Source organism: Lynx rufus, unplaced genomic scaffold (genome assembly GCF_022079265.1).
Source record: "Lynx rufus isolate CCGP_SWC_20201006 ecotype Redwood Valley unplaced genomic scaffold, mLynRuf1.p SCAF_8, whole genome shotgun sequence".
Lineage (NCBI taxonomy): Eukaryota > Metazoa > Chordata > Mammalia > Carnivora > Felidae > Lynx > Lynx rufus.
Genome location: NW_025814896.1, coordinates 44987928 through 45006611, shown reverse-complemented (window position 1 = coordinate 45006611; position 18684 = coordinate 44987928). Strand labels below are relative to the sequence as shown.

The following is an 18684-nucleotide window of genomic DNA, read 5'->3' as shown; positions in this document are numbered from 1 at the left end:
ATTTTTAAGCATCTTGCTCAAGGTTAGTGGGAAAGAGAAGGGGGTGGGGAGGAGAAGAGAGGCTGAAGGCTTGAGCTCTGGGTGCTCTGGAGTTAGGAGGTGAGGGAGATGAGGAGAAACCAGCTAGGCGAACAGAAGCAGCAGCAGGCAAGATGAGAGGAAATGAGGGAGTATGGTGTCCCCAAAGCCAAGCTAAGCAAGTGTCCCTGGAAGGGAAGATAGATCAACCATGTCAGATGATGCTGATAGGTCAGGAGGTGAGAACATACCACTGGATAGGAAAATGACATCTTTACTTTCACTAACCTGGTTTTGAAATTAACCTCCTCCCATTTTGAATGCAGGCAACAAATGCCAGTGGTTCCCACAGTAGCTGAGACTCTGTCACCAACAGAAACCCCGAAACATTTTCATTGCTGGTACCTAAGTACTATTTCTGCTTATCTTGGCTTCTAGATGAAAGTAGTTCCTAGACCTTGCTATTTATTTTTATTTACTTTTTTAATGTTTAGTTATTTTTAAGAGAGAGAGAGAGAGACATAAAACAAGCAGGGGAGCGGCAGAGAGAGAGGGAGACACAGAATCTGAAGCAGGCTCCAGGCTCTGAGCTGTCAGCATAGAGGTCGACATGGGGCTCGAACCCGTGAGCCGTGAGATCATGATCTGAGCTGAAGTCAGATGCTTAACTGACTGAGCCACCCAGGTGCCCGATAGACCTTGTTATTTAATGTGTTAATAAAGAAGTACCTGTGCTATGAAAGCATGCATTTTAAGAATTCTGATCATTCTACTGCGATAGAATTGTTTTCCCTATGTCATCCTACATATTTTATTTTATTTTGTGCATTTAAAATATGATTCTGAGAAGGGGATCCATGACACACAAAAAAGTTAAAGATTTCAAGCTCACTTCAATATTAACCACAAAGAAGCAACCAAAAGCCAACACAAGTAGAGGAACAGCATTCCTCACCTAGCGCACCAGCTTGGCACTTAACCCGCCATCCAACAAACTAAGAGACCATAGACACTTCATGGTGATTGTGGCTGGGGTGGATGAGGCTATTATCACAGCTCACACTCACCGAGGATGCCACAGAGGAAGGTGACTTCAGTACATCTGTGTAGCCACTAGGATGTGCCCAGTCAAGGCCCCTGGGGTGGGGGGTGATGCTTCTTCTCTCTACAGGGTTTTCACTTGAGGTAAGGTCCTCTTTGCCCTACCTCTCTGATATCTGACCACCTTAACATCATTGGGCAAAATAGAGGAACTAACAGCAAAGTCACCACTCCACACTTCTACAAGATCTGGGAAAGACCCCAGCGCAGAAGCCACAGCCTCATTAGTCTGGCTTTTTTCCAGATCACACAGGTCACACGTTAGTAGAATGAGGGCCATACTGGAGCTTTACCTCGTAGGGTAGTTAAGAGATTCAATGAGCCGGCAGCTGTGACGCACTTACAACAGTGGCTGGCACATGGTAAACACCGTAGGCATTGTTCACCAAAGACAATCTTGCCTTTTCTCTTTCTTTCTCACTAAAAAAAGCACCAATAATAAAATGCCTCTGAAATTTCACAAATTCAGTGTTAACCAACACAGCATTCAAGAGTAAGTGACATTAATTTGTAAAACATAGCTTTTGTGGAATGCTTACAGTCATTCTCAAACTTGAAAAGAAAAACATAGAGATGTTAAAGAGTAAATGGCAGCCCAGCTCTCCCACCCCGATACCTACTGCAGTCAGACATCAAGATTCTGATGGCACCTGACATACTGTCATGTCTTCTAGCTAACCTAACATCCCTGTGCCTTACACACACGGAGGGCTGGTTTCTGCCGTTGGTGTCTGTCATCTGCAGAGTTTGGGACTATCTTGCAGTACTGCGTTTCCTGGATGTAGGACAAGTCAGCTCCTCAACCTCTCTTCTTTGCCTTTCTGTCACCAACCTGGACTTCCAATTTAATTTTTGCTCAATAATGCAAAGGGTAAAGAGAAATCCCTGGCTAAAGTTCCACAGAGTTTGGCACTATTCTGACTGTGAGGTGGAGAGTTTAAATAAAAGTCACTGTGCTTAGTTTATGTGTTTAGTTTATGGGGGAAAAAATTAGCCACCAAGGTCAAGGGAAATCATGGAATGCCAGGGTGCTGCGCAAGTAGCTTGGGCAAGTAGCTGTGGTCTACTCCCCACATTTTGTAGAGAAGGAAAGGAAATGGAGGGCATGTAGCATTTCCACAGCTATGAGGGAATACAGTTCCTCCAGAGACACAGGAGAGTTAAACCCTTCCAGCTGCAAAGTGCCTCTTTGCAAATTGCCTGCTCTCCCTGCAGTCTATGGCAGGGAACAAGTTGGGCTGGTTTGAAACTTGCCTGGGCAACCAGCACCACCTGGTTCGCCTGCAGTTGCAGGATTCCTGCCTGTCTCATGACTTGTAAGTAAAGCCTACCCCGGGGAATCTCACCCCTACACTACACCAGGCTGCCTCAACCCATTTCCTGGGAAAGAGGGGAAACCTAATAGTCTGGGCTCCAAGGCACCAAGTGTCTGTGTCATTTTGTAGTGATTATATTCTGTTACCTTTGCTAGCAATGAATGACAGCATCCAAGAGCTAAGATGAGGTTTTAGTGACCTCCTCCAACCTGCCACTGCAACCCTGGCCTCTGTACTCCCATTCTCCTGATAAAGACCACTCCCTTACAAATTACTCAGATCAGGTGCGATACGTGCACAACACATCACGATTAACCAGCATAGCAAAATGCCCCCCCTTTCCTTAATCATTTACAACCACATCCGCACTACAGTACACTGGGTCACATTTTAGGTTAATAGCTATGACAAGTGCTAGGGTTTTTTTTTTCTGACCTGAGAACGCAAAACGAGTCCATCCTCTTTAGGGCTCCCCTTTAAACCTTCTGGAGACTGACACCGGCTACACTGAATTCTATTTTGCACGCGGAGGATCCTGCTGCGTTATTGTTTCCATCACTGTGAGTAGGTGGATAGGGCAGCTAGAACTTTAGGTTTCCGGGTTCTGGTGCCAGCAGGCATTGAGAGGTTGTAAAGTTCAAGTGCCTTCGAAGTGATTAAAATAAATACACAAGTGGTTCCTAGGCCACTCCCACCTCCTACAGAGAGCTTCATCTGGAGAGGCCACCACACTCCCAGTTCCCAAACTTCTGACGAGCCGAGATGGCAGTCCTCCTAGCCGCTAGGGTTCGCTTAGCCCCCATCTGATGCCCGGCACCTGATCGTCTTGGTCACCTGTGGGCTTCGCTGGGTTCCAGGCCATTTTCCAGGCTGACATCTGTCTGCACCATCTCCTGTTTCAGTTCTCCGATCTCCGAGGCGATTGTGTCAATGAGCTATTCAAAGACAAAAATAGTGTGACGTCAACAGTGGAAGAGGCGTGCCCAGAGCCAGAGGAGCCTCTGCCACTTCAATAGCACAGAGACCACCTTTTTTTTTTTTTTTTTTTTTTTAAATCCTGGCTGTGTGAATTTCCTCTAGCCAGAGGAAAAAAATAAAGAGGGTGGGAGCAGATTTTTCTAAAATAAAAAAAAGAGGAAGAACTTAGGTTTCGGTACAGCCCTAAGAAAAAGGATATGACACCCAGTTTGGTTTCTCAACATGAATACAAAAAGGAATAAACAAATCCTGTAAAACCAGGCTTCCACATTCATTTTGTCAAAGTCAAAACTCAAGAGGAATTCCCTGCATTAAAATTTATAGAATCATGGTTCTGATTACAGAAATAAGCATATTTAAAGGACCTGTATAGTTTGTAATCAATTTCCAGACCTTAAGTTTACTACTCATCCTATTCTTTGCTTTTTATTTATTCTTTTTAATAAAGTAGACTGGGAAAAAGGAAGAGAGAGAGCTGCATGGAAAGCGCAGCGGGGGACTGGAGAGGGAAAAGTACCTTCTTCTTGCAGAAGGCTTATGTGGGCTTAGATCCTCTACCCATACACCTGGGAAGAGGCTCCAGCTGAACCTGAAGGCTGGTCTAAACTCTTGAGGCCACCTAATCAGTTATCTAACAGAATCCTTCCTGGTGCTAACTAGGCATTAAATGTGTGAGCAGCTGTTCTCACTTATTTTTAAAAATATATAGTTGTTTTTTATATAAACATTATTTATGTCATAATAGATTTATCCTTGTTTTGAAATAAGTATTTTAAAAATGTCTCCATTTTAACTCCTAATACAGCAAGTATCTGTACATATAATCCACATGAACACTAGTTCTTTGGGGTTCTCCATAATTTTTAATAGTATAAAGGGATCTAAGGACTAAAAAGTTTGACAATTGCTGTTATAGCCAAAGACAGGTATTGTCTTGCCTCAAGCAGTTTTTATCCCACCCAGACTCTGGGAGAAACTTCTTTTGAGTTTATAGGCTGTTCTAAAATGTTGACCTCATCTGTTCATTCATTAATTCAACAAACTTTTATGGGCACCCACTTCATGCCAGGTTATACAAGCACAGAATAAGGTTGGCAGTTCTGATGGAGATGATACTCTGCTGGAGCACAGACCACAGCCCTGAGCACTGAGAAGTTCCAGGATGAAAATGGAACAGGGTGATGCCATAGGGGGCAGCTAAGTGGCCACTACTCTAGCTAGGGTGGGATGGTGAGGGTAGATCTTGAGGAAGTGATGGAGACCTGAATGAGATGGGAACCATGAAAAGATCATAGGAAGACCCCTCCATACAAAGAAAGTCCCAGAGGCTTGTGGCATGTGGCATGTGGGGAGGCATGTGGCAGAGAGGCAGGCAGGGACCAGGTCTACTGGCATTCTAGATCATGTATCCATAAATTTGAGATTTCTACACTAAGAACCATCAAAGGGCTTTAGGATGGAAAGACATTTTCTTTGTTTTATGTTCTAAAAAGATCACTTTGGCTGCTGGCTAAAGATGGTTTGTAAGGACAAGAGGAGAAGCAGCAAGACCAGTTTTGAGGCAACTACAGTGATCCAGGCAAGAGTGGTCCAGCTGGCTTACAGCAAGGTGCTAGCAGTGGAATTAGAAACAAGGTGGGTGGGGGGGAACAATTTAATACAGCAATTGATAGAAGTTGACGGACTCAATGTAGGAGGGGTAAGAAGAGAAGAATCAAGGACAACTCCTATGTTTTTGGCTTGAAGAATCAGACAGATGGCAGTGCCCTTGACTGACATGGGGAAGGGTTAGGTTTGAGGAAAAAATCGAGTTGGATATTGGGTAGGTTAAGCCTTATTTGATTTTCTTATTGGCCATCAACAAATTTGGTAAGTGGCTTTTGACTGTCAGTATGGAGAGATTTACACATTTGGAAGTCATTGGCATATGTGTTAGCATTCTAAAGCCCTGTGACAGGGAAAGATTACCTGAGGGGAAAGTAGAGATAGAGAAGGGGTCCCTGCAAATAGGGACACTCTGTACACTCCCAGTATCTGGCGGTCAGAAGAAGGGAGCCAGCCAGGTCCTCCATGCTTGATCCATCCCTATTGTGTGTTCTGGGATGCAAGCGGTAGGTGAACATTCTAGAAGCACTGGGGACTTGGGAGAGAAAATGACTAGGAGATCCCTTTTACACATATCCCAGTGGCAAAAATTTAAAAGTCTGACAATCCCGGGGCACCTGGGTGGCTCAGTCAGTTAAGTGTCTGAATTCAGCTCAGGTCATGATCTCATGGTTCGTGGGTTCAAGCCCCACGTTGGGCTCTGTGCTGACAGCTCAGAGCTTGGAGCCCACTTCAGATTCTGCCTCTCTCTCTCTCTCTCTCTCTCTCTCTCTCTCTCTCTGCCCTTCCCCCAGTCACACTCTTTCAAAAATAAGTAAACATTAAAATAAATACAAGTCTGACAATCCCAAATATTTGAGAATGTGGGAAAACAGTAATTCCCCAAATGCTGCTAGAGGAGTGGGATTTGTAGAGCCACTTTGAAGAGCAATTTGGGAATGTCTGGTAGAGTCAAAGACACCCAGATTCCTAGGTATGTGCTCTAGAGAAATTCATGCCCATGGGTGCAAGGAGACCTTTATAAAAATATTTGCTGCATCATTATTTGTAAGAATACCAAATTACAAGGACTTCAGTGTCCATTAATAAGAGAATGGGTAGAATGAGGTATAGAATACTACATAGCAGTTAACGTTAATGAACCAGAGTTATCAGTATTAACACATATACAAACACAAATGCTCAAATTTTTTTCATAAAAGCAAGAAAAAAAAGTTGAAAAGGGTTATATCCAGTATAAAAAGTTTAAAACCATTCAAAACTGTACTATACTATAGTGTTTATAAATACACACATAGATAGACTACTCCAATGTGTAATATGGGGGTTATGATCTTAATCCAGGATAGTGGTCACCTCTGGAAGAGAAATGGATGGAGATGTTCACAGGTCAGGGTTTCAACCATCTGTGAGATTTTCTTTCTTTCCTTCCCCCCCACCCCCCACCCAGAGAGAGTAAGCGGGGGAAGGGGGCAGAGGGAGAGAGGGAATCTTAATCAGGCTCCATGCTCAGCTTGGAACCAGATGCAGGGCTGGATCCCACAACCCTGGGATCATGACCTGAGCCAAAATCAAGAGGCAGATGCTCAACCCATGAGCCACCCAGGTGCCCCGAGATTTTATTTCTTAAAATGAAATGGCAAAATGGTAAGATTGACAGAGCTGAATGATATGTGTTCAGCAGGATGTGTGATTTTCAGTGTGTTTATTCATAATCAAAATTATTAGGAAAATAAAAAGGGTGGATGTGTATGAAAATGGAGGGAGATGGAAGATCAGAGAAGGTGGGAGTGAGTGGGGTGATGAAGGCAGTCTGAGTGTCTGTCCTGAAGCTCCTCAATCTGGGCTGGGTCAGTGTCCCATTCTGGGCCATGGCTATGGTCCTGGACAAGAGAGTCACACACAGGAGGGTCACCCACAGTCTCAGGCAAACCTAGGAGACAGTGGTAAGTGTCCCATCCCTAGCAAAGAGGCAGGCCACTAGGCACAACCACTGTCTCCACCCTCAGTCACCTTCACAGCCACCATATTAATTTGAACGTAAAAATAGCCTTCCCCAGGAGAAGCCCTTGATCTTCTCCGACCAGATTGTTCCTCCTGATACTGGTCTTGCTGACACCTTTGGTAGCATCTCCAGACCTCCACATGCCACACTTGTTTCCTTCTCTGTCCCTGACCAAACACAAAGAACCTAGAATTTGTGGTTCTCACTTAGTAGCACTCAGATTTATCTGTAATGCAGAAGTGCAGTGACCCTAAGACACAAAGGTGGACAAGGACATAGGGTGCACTTGGCTGGGTGGCTATGGTACCCTTCCCAGCTGCATGAGGGTTTTCTCAGCCTCCACCTCTCCCCTCACCCTCGTTTCTGCCCTAGCTCATGCATCTGATGTCACAGGGGGTTGTACCTGACAAAGGGACCAGAGTTTAGCATTCCAGAGTCAAGCCAGACTCATTGAATGATCTATTTTTACACCCACCACACCCCTCCCCCAGCCAAAGTCATCCCCATTCATCTGCTCCTCCCTGAGGTCTGTCCTGGTGTCAACGATTGGATTTGAGAGCTTCCCCACATTGTTCCCAGATACGTGTGTGTGTGTGTGTGTGTGTGTGTGTGTGTGTTTAATTCCTGTAGATGCTTGATCTTATCTCATCTCTTCCCAATTTAATTCTTTGAGGACAAACACAGATAACCTGCCACCCACAAAAGGGGGGCAGTTTTCAGCTAACCTTTCCCAGGTTACAGACAATAGCAGTTTCAGCTTAAGTGCTTTATCAAAGTTGGTGTTGCTAATCAAAATTTCTGCATATCCACTTATGCAACCCAAGACCCCACCACATCTCTGTAACTGTCCAGAATTCCTACAAGATGGGGAAGGGGCTGCTTAAGCATCTGCCAAGCAAGCACTGCTCTTCACAACCCTATTTGTCTGCCCAGGATGTGTGTGGATACCCGGGAAGGTGGCCACAGAGCCAAGTGGCTACTATTCAGTGCAGTCAGAGAGGAAGACAGGACACTAGGTTCCAGGGCACGAAGCTAGGGAGACAGTGGTTCTACCAAAAATACAGCATCTGTCTCATTTCTAGAAAGCTTCAAGTTGTGAGGAAGGACCCAAACCCAAGAGACAGACACCAAAAAGCACTGGGCATCACAGAGCCTAACCTGATAAAGCCAGGGCATTGCCTGTGTTTGTTATCTACCGCAGGGAAAAAGAAAGTGTGGTGTGCCTACCTTCCCATACAGGGAGAGAGGGGGCTGCTGTAAAAGACAGAAGAGAGGAAGTCAAGCCAGGGCTTCTGTCTCTGGGTTCCTCCCTCATTCTACTCAGAACCCAAGGTACTCATATCTTCACACATGAGCATTCATGCATAACAAAGCACGGAAAGCCTAAACTGTTCACCTGGGTGATTTTCATGCTAACTGGCATTCAGGCCAAGGAGAAGAATTCAGGAAGGTCCAGGTTCTTTCCCTATGAGATCATACCCAGGGCTCTGCCGGGACTAGGCTGGGCCTGTAGCACCCCAGTTTAGAGCAGGAGCCTACACTAATTTGTACTATTCTGTAATCACTCTGGTAATCTCTCCGCAGGCAGGGACCTCATTTGAGAAGGCACACTTCAAGCAGCAGCTCTGTCCAGTTTCAAGGATGTCTAGTTGTGACAACTACCTGGTAATATGGCAGCATGGACCAGTGGTAAGTGCACCAGCTTTGGGCTCAGAAAGACCTGCCTTCAAATCCCATACTGCCCCCCTGTTGGCTATGTCCTGAACCTGTCTGAGCACACAGTTGGATCCCTGATGCTAAAGGCTTGTGCTACTGAGGGGAAGCTCTCTTGGAGGGTTAAAAACAGACAATGAGATTAAAACACTGCAACAAGCATCTAAATGCTTCCCATTTCTCGTCCTATTTAAATTCTCTCTTTTTATTAACTGTGAGCATTACCATGAAGCAGAGTGATACTAAAAAACACTTCAAATAGGCATATACACCTTCTGGCCTGGAAAGAGGCCATTTCATTACCAGAGGCAGACCTGGATCTACAAAAGAACAGTGTTTGTGGAGTCCAATCTTCCTTTGACGGCTGCCCAGAAGTCTCTAATCTCAAGATCTGCCCACTAGACGCCTATTTTCCCCGACTGGGGACAGAAGTCTTGATGCCATCCTTGCTCACACATGGGAGGCTGGGGGTGGGGGGAGGGAAAAGGGAGGGACTCCAAATCTTGTGTTCTTTCTTTTAGGGTTAGATAAAAGGAGAAAAAAAATCTGTTGAAGGCCAAGCGGAATTAAAAGGAGAAAGTGTTTATAAAGCAAGTTCTGATACAGCGCTCTTCAAATGGCAAGTAGAACTCAGGAATGTTATCGTGGTTTGAAAAGGGATGTGTTACTGATATGGAGAAGACTTGAAACCTAGGGTGTGGGAAAAGTCAAGTGTTTAGCTCTCAGCTATGGAATTTCTATTTGCCCAGTGCATCAACTTGGCCTTGGGGTGTGATGGGCCTTTACAGTCCCATCAGCCCTGTGGGATGAGACCTACCTCCAGGTCATGAAAAACCACATGACCCCAATAATCTTTCTCCTGTCTGTTTCTGCCAAGCTGGGGGAGCCTCATGGTCTGGTGGGTACATCCCATGTTGGGGCTCTTTTAGAGTAGTCTGGGGGTACCTGAGTGGCTCAGCCAGTTGAGCGTCAGACTTCGGCTCAGGTCATGATCTCACAGTTCACGAGTTCAAGCCCTGCATCGGGCTCTGTGTTGACAGCTCAGAGCCTGAAGCCTGCTTCGGATTCTGTGTCTCCATCTCTCTCTGCCCTGTCCAGGCTCATGCTCTCTCTCTCTCAAAAGTAAATAAACGTTAAAGAAAAAATTAAAAAATAAGAAATAAATAAAGTAGTCTGGAAATGGGTTCCTTATCAGCTTTCAGATGATCTTTGCCCCCAGGATCTGTCACTGTGGAAACAAACAAAATAATGAAGGGTTCTTCCTTCCATTTGCAGAGGAGTATCTAGAAAATGATGATGGAGCATCTCAAAACCCTGTCCTTTGTTTGTTTGTTTGTTTTTGTTTTCTAAACTTTATGTGTTACATCTCTCAAGGGTGTTTGCATTTATATTTTTGAAATTTAATTATAATTGCAGACATAATACATAAATAGATTCTCATTGAACAAATTATTGTAGTTAAATCTAATCTTCCCTGACCTTTAATCCTTCATCCATAATCCTTTTCACCTACCCAAAGGTAACCACTTTTATCAGTTTCTTATGTACCATTCTTGAATGGTGTCATTCTGTGCTTTTTCTATCAAATGGAATTATACCGATGTATTGTCCTATAATTCCCTTATTTCCCACAATGAAATGTAAGATTTATCCACATTGATACATGAAGCCCTAGTTCATTCGTTTTAAGTGGCAATGGTTTTCCACCCTAGGGATATACCACATGGAGATAATACATAGGATACACCCTGTAGCCATTCTATTTTGACAGACACTTGGGTCATTTCCAGTGTTTTGTGGCATAAACAGTACTCTGTTAAACATCCTTGTGTACTGTGTGAAACCGCACAGAAAATGCTGGGCTCCATTCACATACGAAGTTCTGAGATGGTGCTACATTGCTCTTCAGGTGGCTGTGCCCAGCTGTACTCCCTCTGCCATCTTTGAAAGTCTCCCCCTCACTTGTCATTGTTTCATTTTATCAAACTTTTAAACTTTGGCCAATCTGATGAATAGAAGTGACTTTTAATTGTCTCAATGTGCTTTGCTCGGGTTATATGTTTGTTGTCCATTTGTATTTCTTCCTTTGAGGAATTGCCTGTTCATTTATCTGTTGCCTATCTTGGGATTTCTTGGTTTTTCTTATTAAATTGTATGAGTTGTGAATATGCATCTCTTGTCTCAAATATTTAAAAGATTTTTCTCTCATGCTTTTTTTTGTCTTTTAATTTCCCCAAGCTTTTAATGTTGAAAGTTTTCATTATAGCTCTTGTTTATTGACCCTTGTCTAGGAAGACATTCCTTATCTTGAGGTTATAAACAGTTTCCTCTATTTTCTGCTGAGACTTACACATAGTGTTGCCAATTTCCATATAATGTACTTTTTTATTAGTAGTCCTTTCATTCATTCACACAAAATTTTATGTGTGGTATGAAATCAGGACAAGGAGGGGAGGGATAACTCTAATATGGCCGAAGCTAGGTTCCCCAAACCCCTATACCCTACACTCTGGGATGGCTATATCTGCCCCAAGGCTATATCTGCCTGCCTTCTGCAGGCCAAGGAATGTACCAGAGGGCCACCATTTAAAAATATGCCCAAAGGCTGGGGGTGGCCTATGAGGCAGGAGGTAGAACTCTGCCCTTGATTTTTTTTTATTCCAAATGGGGAGCAAATGAACTCAACAGCATTTTTGCAATGGCCCATCTTAGCCCTGCTGATTCAAAACATCCTCTAATAATAGCCAGAACCTTACCGTTTACTAAAATACAACATTTACTGTATTTTTATTCCATTTTCTATTTTGGAGTGGAAAGAAAAAAAAAATCTCCACACCACACACATGGAGAAAAAGGTAATAAGCAACCTGCCCCTGTACCCTCTTTTGAGTAAAGTGAAATGAATGATTTGATGTGTGAATAACTTTCTGTCTTTACCTCAAAGTGGAAAAGAATGGTGTCAAAAATAGAAATAATAGGTCCCAAAAAGAATCACTTGTGCAAACCCCCATGTTGGCAAACTAGGACTTAATGCCTAACCTAATTGCAGTTCCAGCCTCTCATAGGAGTGGCATTTTCAACCAGTCTGCAATTTCCTAATCAACACTAGTAATATAAACTGCAGGACAGACCTGGGCCCTTCCCCCAGAGGAAGGTGACCCAGTCTAACACAAATCTTTCTTTCATTTATGACTTCTTGTCCTCGCTCCCTTCTGCCTATGCAGGTCTTCCATTTTGTAACTGCTCCTTGGAGCTCCGTTTTACTTGCTGGACAAGACGCTGCCCCATTCATGAATCGCTGGCCAAGTAGACCTTCAAGTTTACTGAGCTGAATTGTGCCTCCTAAATATCAGTATTTAGAGGAAACCAACACAAGTGAACAGATCTAATATTTAAGAGCAGAATTTGGCTAAATGACCAACTTGGAATTCCTTTGGCTATGCAGCTTCAACAGTGCGTCCTTGAGTAAATGATGTGATTCCTTAAATTTCCTCATCTGTGGACTGAAGATACGCTAAGGTCTGCTTCTTGGAGCTGCATAAGGTTCCACTTTAAGTGAATGCAGGCAAAGCCTACAGCAGATGTACACTTTTAGTATTTGCTGGTGGGGAGCGTGCCCACCAATTTACATCACCTATCCATAACAAAAAAGTCAGAGGTCTGGTTCAGAGGGTGCTAGAAGTGTGGGGTGGGATTAAGATAGCAGGATACGTTGGCTAATTATATCTGTTGGGGGACATGGGTCTTTGTAACAATGCACCTGAGAGAGACTTCCACATGCTATGTCCCTATAGGGACTTGAATTCCATGGGGCTTCTTGGGGCCCAGAAAGCATGAGTGTCCTTAAAGTGGATAGAAACATTTGAAATCAGGAGATTCCCAGAAAACCCAGGACCTGGTGTCCTCTGTGTGCATCAGTACTTTTTGGGTACACCTCAAGATGCTGATGGACCAGGATTTCATAGCTCTTAGCCTCTTGGACCTTCCTCAGATCTGAAAACCCCTGCAAACATCAGGCAGCACAGTGGCCTCCCCTGAGACCAGTCCTTCCACCAGACGGGGCCTCTAATGCTTCCCAAAGTGGCCAGGAGAAGAGAACCTGGTCATACACAGCCATCCCCAACGTCCTTGTCAAAGCACAGCTTTCAAGTAGCTAGAACCAGCTTTGTCTGGTGCACCAAGGCCCAGAAGCACTCTCAGGGTCTATTCCTGGCCAATGCCAGATGGGTACTGAGGTATAAATGCCCCAGCTCCCTTTTCTCTGGTAAAGACAACTCAGAAGCAAGATCTACACTGTCCCCGAGTTCCCTTTGAGATGGAGCCAAAGTTTCTTCAAGGGACTTTGCTTGAAACTGGACTCTTGTCTGACCTCCTTCCCTGTCCCACTATGAGTTTCTCTTGAGAGCACTTCCTGAAAAGCCACTTCCATAAAAGTCTTTAGCTCTGGACCTGTTTCTGGAGAACATAAGACAGCCCCCAACCTTCATTCTTGGCTCCCCTCTTTCACCATTTGAGGTTGATGGTCCTGCCTGTGGGTTATTCCTGGAGCCAGAGGCTCTCTCAAATGCCCAGACCTGGATATAAATTCCACAGGGTAGGAACTATGTTTTTTTACTCACTACCATATCTTCAGAGCTCAGGCTGTCCCTGGCGCACATGAATTGTTGAATGAACAAGTGCTCTTCCTCCTCTGCCTTCCTCTTGGTAACTTCCCTGTTCATTTTCCTCCTAGATCAGGGCTAAATCAGGACATGGAGGAGGTGGAGCTCCAACCAGTCCATGCTCAGCTGGACATAGTGGGGCAGTGACTGACACAGTGGTAGCCACTAAAAGGCACTGCTCGAGATTTGTCAACTATTTACCACCAACAACCATTCATGTGGTTGCACATCCAGAACACATGGTTAGGTTGTCATGGAGCAGAAGCCATTGGCTTTAAGACATGATCCCTTCAATGACTAAGTTGTAAACTACTTCTACTAAAAAGTAACAGAGGTCCAAGTAGGCTCTACCTTGCCAGAAAATCAACAGCAAGTATGTTCAGGCTGTGAGGGCCTGGGGGGACCAGGATGGCTAGGGGCTACCAGTTCCGTGCAACTTCTAGAAAGCAAGCCCAGAGTTTTTTGGGTTTTGTTTTTCACTATATTTGAAATGATTCTACAAACACTGATATAACTTCAAATTTAGTGTATCCTTGGGGTACAGAAATTTTTCAGATATACACGGTGTCTGTAGTTCAATATGTGCAATGTGGAAACAACTTGTGGGGCTGCATCTTAAAACAGTCATTCTGCTGAGGTCCCAATTTACTTGGTCAGTTGTCTGAGGCCAGTATTGTGCTCAATTCTTCAATGACCTCAGAAGTCACACATTACTACTTGTGGCTTTGCGTTTTAAGGTTAAGTAACAAGCTAAATGGTAGAAGGGCCACAAAGAACAGAGTTTCTCTTTCCAACAGTTGGCACTGATATCTTCTGCAGCCCTGGTTAGTTTCAGCATTTGTGCTTTAAATCTGATATTGCATTTGTTTCTTTATATTTTTAAGAAATGTTTATAAAGTATGTACTAAGCATCAGGCTCTGGGTCTGCAATAGGGAAGAAAAACACAAACACAGTGAGCTCCATCAGATTTTTGATACTATAATTATAAGGCACACTCTTATTTTATATGCCACCAAAAAAAAGAGCTACCAATTAAAATTATAACACACCACTGACTATAGGATACAAATGATTTCAGACATGATAAATTTTTGAAATCAGTAAATCTTGGAATTGAAATGCACTGATCTACATCTTCATGGAGCTCAAGTTGGAGAGGCCAAAGGTTGCATGGATCAAGAAGCCTGAGGTTGTTGGTGGCTTGTTTTGCTGTCTGGTCAGTGGCAAATCTGCTGCGTGAGGACTAGCATCCTGGAGTTTGTAAAACAGGGAGTGGCGAGATGACCAGCAGGCTTGGTGTTGGGCTTCACCTGGCACCCTCACTAGGTGTGATGGCTCTCATGGAAAGCATTCTACCTTGACCATGACTGGAAGCCTGGCAAGAACAGATTCCTGCACCCTGAGCAGGTACTTTGGCCCCAGGTCCCTGGGAAACATGAAACCTGAAGCCCACTGCCATAGGAAATATGCACTAAGACCTGAGTATGGTGCCCTTCTGGCCTTCGAGCATTCAGAGGAATGCTAAGGCCAATGGAGCTTTGGTAGATTCACCACTGAGATCAACCTTCTCCATCCATCGATCAGTTCAACCACAAGTGGTTTATTCCTACAGTTAACAAAACTATGCAAAGCTTGATGCAAAAAAAAGTTGCCTTTCAAATCATAGTTGAACACTGTATACCAAGCCTACCTAAGGGTTGTCTGGAATGTCATTTTGTTTGACTCTTGTCCTTTGATTAAAGCCCAGAGTGTATAAAGTCAGATGCAGAACATGTAGAAAACTGGTAAATGGCAAATGATACTTGTTTGGCAGAAAAGATTAGGAAAAAAAAAAAAAAAAGTTTTAATTTTTTTGCCCTGGACATCTTCATCCACTTTTGTATTAGGTTTAACCATATGAAATTGCAATTGTTTGAAGGTCAAAACATTATTGAATATTAGCAGTATCAAGCTTATATCTAACCTTTCAAAGTTAGACACACAAAGCTGGCTAACAGTGGGTGTTATCACTGGTTCAACATGGGATTCTTTTGTCCAGTGACTATTAGCCAGTCTCTGACATCCAGAATTGGTTTTAACATCCTGTTGCTTTTCTCTTTAATGAGTGAAATCAATCTTTGACACACACTCACTAAGTACTTATATGAGAACTGTACAGTGGTTTTCGTTTTTGAAAATTATCTCTGAGGTTTAGGGCCATCCATCCTAAGATACTCGCCGACTGTGGGTCCCAGGACTTGTGCATGTATATGTATGTGGGTATGTTGGGCAGGGGGTCCTTAACCTCTTTGGACTTCAGTTTTCTCAAGCATTAAATAGATCAATGGATTTCTAATGCCTCTTCTGGCTCCAACTCTTGTTGATTCCTAGCTGTCCTTCTGTGCCTTTCAGAATGTAGTGGCATGAATGTTGTTGTCACATTCACTTCCCTTTTACCACTTCCACCTTCCTACTTAGCTTTACTGGGCTTTCTACAAGCACTGGAGGAGAAAGAATGACTCACCCTTTCTGGAAGCCAAGCTGAATGTATACCATCAATTTACATATGAAAACTATTGAATTCAGCACTTCTAATTCTAGGAACTGCCCCAAAGAAATAATTAGATATATATCAAAGAATGTTCTTGGCTGCATCGTTTATGATAATGAACAAGAAGTAAATGTCTAATAACAGTGGACTGGTTAAAATATGGTACAGCAATATACTGGACTACTACACGGCCATGAAAATAGTGATTATGTTACTCTTAAAACACAGAAAACAAACTGATGGTTGTCAGAGGGGAGGTGGGCGGGGAGATGGGTGGCACAGGGGAAGAGGGTTAAGAGGTACAAACTTTCAGTTGTAAAATAAAGAGGTCCTGAAGATAAAAGCACAGCATAGGAAATACAGTCAATAATATTTAATAATGTGATATATGAAGAGATGGTAACTACACTTATTGTGGTAGGCACTGAGTACTGTATAGAATTGTCAAATCACTATGCTGTACACCTGAAATAACATAACATTGTTTGTCAACTATATCTCAATAATAAATTTTAAAACAGTAATCCTGTTATATATCAATTGATATGTGCAACATACATCAATATATCAATATAGTGATAAATTAGTGAAAGAAAAGATGCAAAATGGCATGTATTCTCTGAGCCCATTTGTGCAATATATTTATCTGTGGATTTATGTACTATAAAGGAAAAACAGCAAAATTCTGGATGCCTTTGCATGTAGATACTCACAGGGCCCATTTCCAGATGGAGCATTTAGTGGTGGTAAAATATAGGTAATATTCTCTTCCTTCTTTGCATTTTGAAATTTTTCTGCAATAAGCATATTTTTTTCCATAGGAAATATAGCTATCTTAATTTTGGGAAAAATAGAAGGGAAAGAGTAATTTGAAGGGTGGAATTCACATAGAGCCTGGAGTTAACAGCACAGCAATTAGACAAGTTTTTTCTTTAACTGTTTTTAATGTTTATTATTATTTTTTTTTTTTTGAGAGAGAGACAGAATGAGAGCAGGAAGAGGCAGAGAGAGGCAGATAAAGAATCTGAAGCAGGCTCCAGGCTCCAAGCTGTCAGCACAGAGCCTAATGTGGGGCTCGAATCCAAGAACCATGAGATCATGAACTGAGCCGAAGTGGGACGCTTAACCAACTGAGCCACACAGGTGCCCCATGTTTTCTTGAGAGCACATGGACTCTGTGGTATACTACTCTGCCAATAGGTGCTGATATTTGCTAAACCTAAGTGCCCATGATATATCACCTGGCTGGTGCAAGTCTTGATAAAACAAAGGAAATAAGATGGCCTGACATTTGCCATGGTGGAGCTGTGGAATGAGGTTCCTCACTCCCTGAAGTCAGGACCTTGCCAAGTACAAGTGGCACCTCACCTATACAGTGCACCTTTTTTTTTGACAGATCTACTCAGCTACATGCCAGGCATTGACCTCAATATGGAACAGAAGGCATTCCTCATTCCAAACCATCAGTTATATATAGGGAAGTGTTCTCTCTTTCCTTCTAGTTATAAAAAATGAAGTAAGCTCTGAGCTGTAATTTTCCTATGCACCACTGCTTCTACTGAACCCACTCCAGGTACCTACTGAGTTCAAATGCACAAGCTGGGAGATGTGTTCAAATTAGCATTTCCCCAAATGTTTTTTGCCCAACAACAGCAATGTAAGATGTGAGCAGGTGGGATTTCCAAACAGGGTTACTGTCCCAGTAACACTGGAAACAGTTGATGACACTGGAATAAACATTCAATCAAACAAAGCCATCGTGTGCTCCTCAGAACCTTTAAGATGCTGGTGTGCGGGGTCGGTCCCCAGGATGATAACAGGGTGCACAGGATTCCACTACTGCCCTACGACTCTTCGCTGATGACCATTTCAGCAAAGCGGCATTCTGGAGAAACTCAAAGAAATGCTGACCTAAGGGGACACTGACATGGCCTCTGGGGACAACAACTGCTGCATGTAGAATCTCTGTCTTAATTAAAACAAAAACAAAACCAAGAAAAACCCACCAGATATGAACAGAGTATAGATCAAAGGAAACAAACTGAAGAGGAAGCATGAATCTACAACTTGCAACATGAAAGCAAGAATTTTGAAACAGACCATTAAAATCTTATTTTCTGTAAGTTGAGTATGATAATGTCTTCTGAGCACATATATTTAGTTTAGGGAAGGAAGAAGGCAGAGGGATTATGAAAAGGGAATTTGGATTTTAAGAAAATGTGAACGTCGGTCATTTCAGTCTTGTGAAGACGATTAGTAACTCTGAGGGGATGAATCACTGAGGCTTTGAAACTTGTTAAAATGCAAAGGGTTTGCTCCTGATCAGGAACTGAATCTCTGATGCACGAGTCTTCAGAGGCACCCTGACCTCATGATTTCATATAGGATATGCGTAATATGTGTAGCAGGTGTGGGTAGTGCCTTGCCCCTAACCCATGGAGGCCACCGCACCCGTAGGCTGTAATGGCTTTCTACTGCAAGCACCTAGAAGTCTCCCCCCAAGGCTTGTGGATGCTCAGAAGAGCTCAGAGCAGGATGAGACCTGGTGCATTAATACCCCAGCTTCCTCCCCATTGGAGGGACAACATGGACACTCAGTACTCAGTCTCCCAGGACCAAGAGGCTGCCTTCCCTACTTTGTCTCACTCCCCTACTCTGGTACCTGAGCCCCCTGTTGATCACCTATCAAACAGACTTCTGGCATTCACATCCTGTCTCTGAATCTGCTACTGGGGAACAGAACCAATGTTTTTCTT

The 18684-nt window shown here is 43.4% G+C and overlaps 1 protein-coding gene across 6 annotated transcripts in view; it reads right to left on the bottom strand.

Annotated features, from left to right (window-relative positions):
• RIN2 (Ras and Rab interactor 2) overlaps positions 1-18684 on the bottom strand; it is a 225731-nt gene that overhangs the window by 62775 nt on the left and 144272 nt on the right. For 2 of the 6 annotated variants that reach the window (XM_047068695.1, XM_047068699.1), the window contains exon 1: positions 2871-3346. In XM_047068695.1, coding sequence (XP_046924651.1) covers positions 2871-2893 — 23 coding nt within the window. In that variant the 5' untranslated portion in view covers positions 2894-3346. Of the gene's footprint in view, positions 1-1412; positions 1522-2870; positions 3371-18684 lie in introns of those variants that run through there. The other 4 variants (XM_047068694.1, XM_047068696.1, XM_047068700.1 and 1 more) reach the window with 4 other exon arrangements.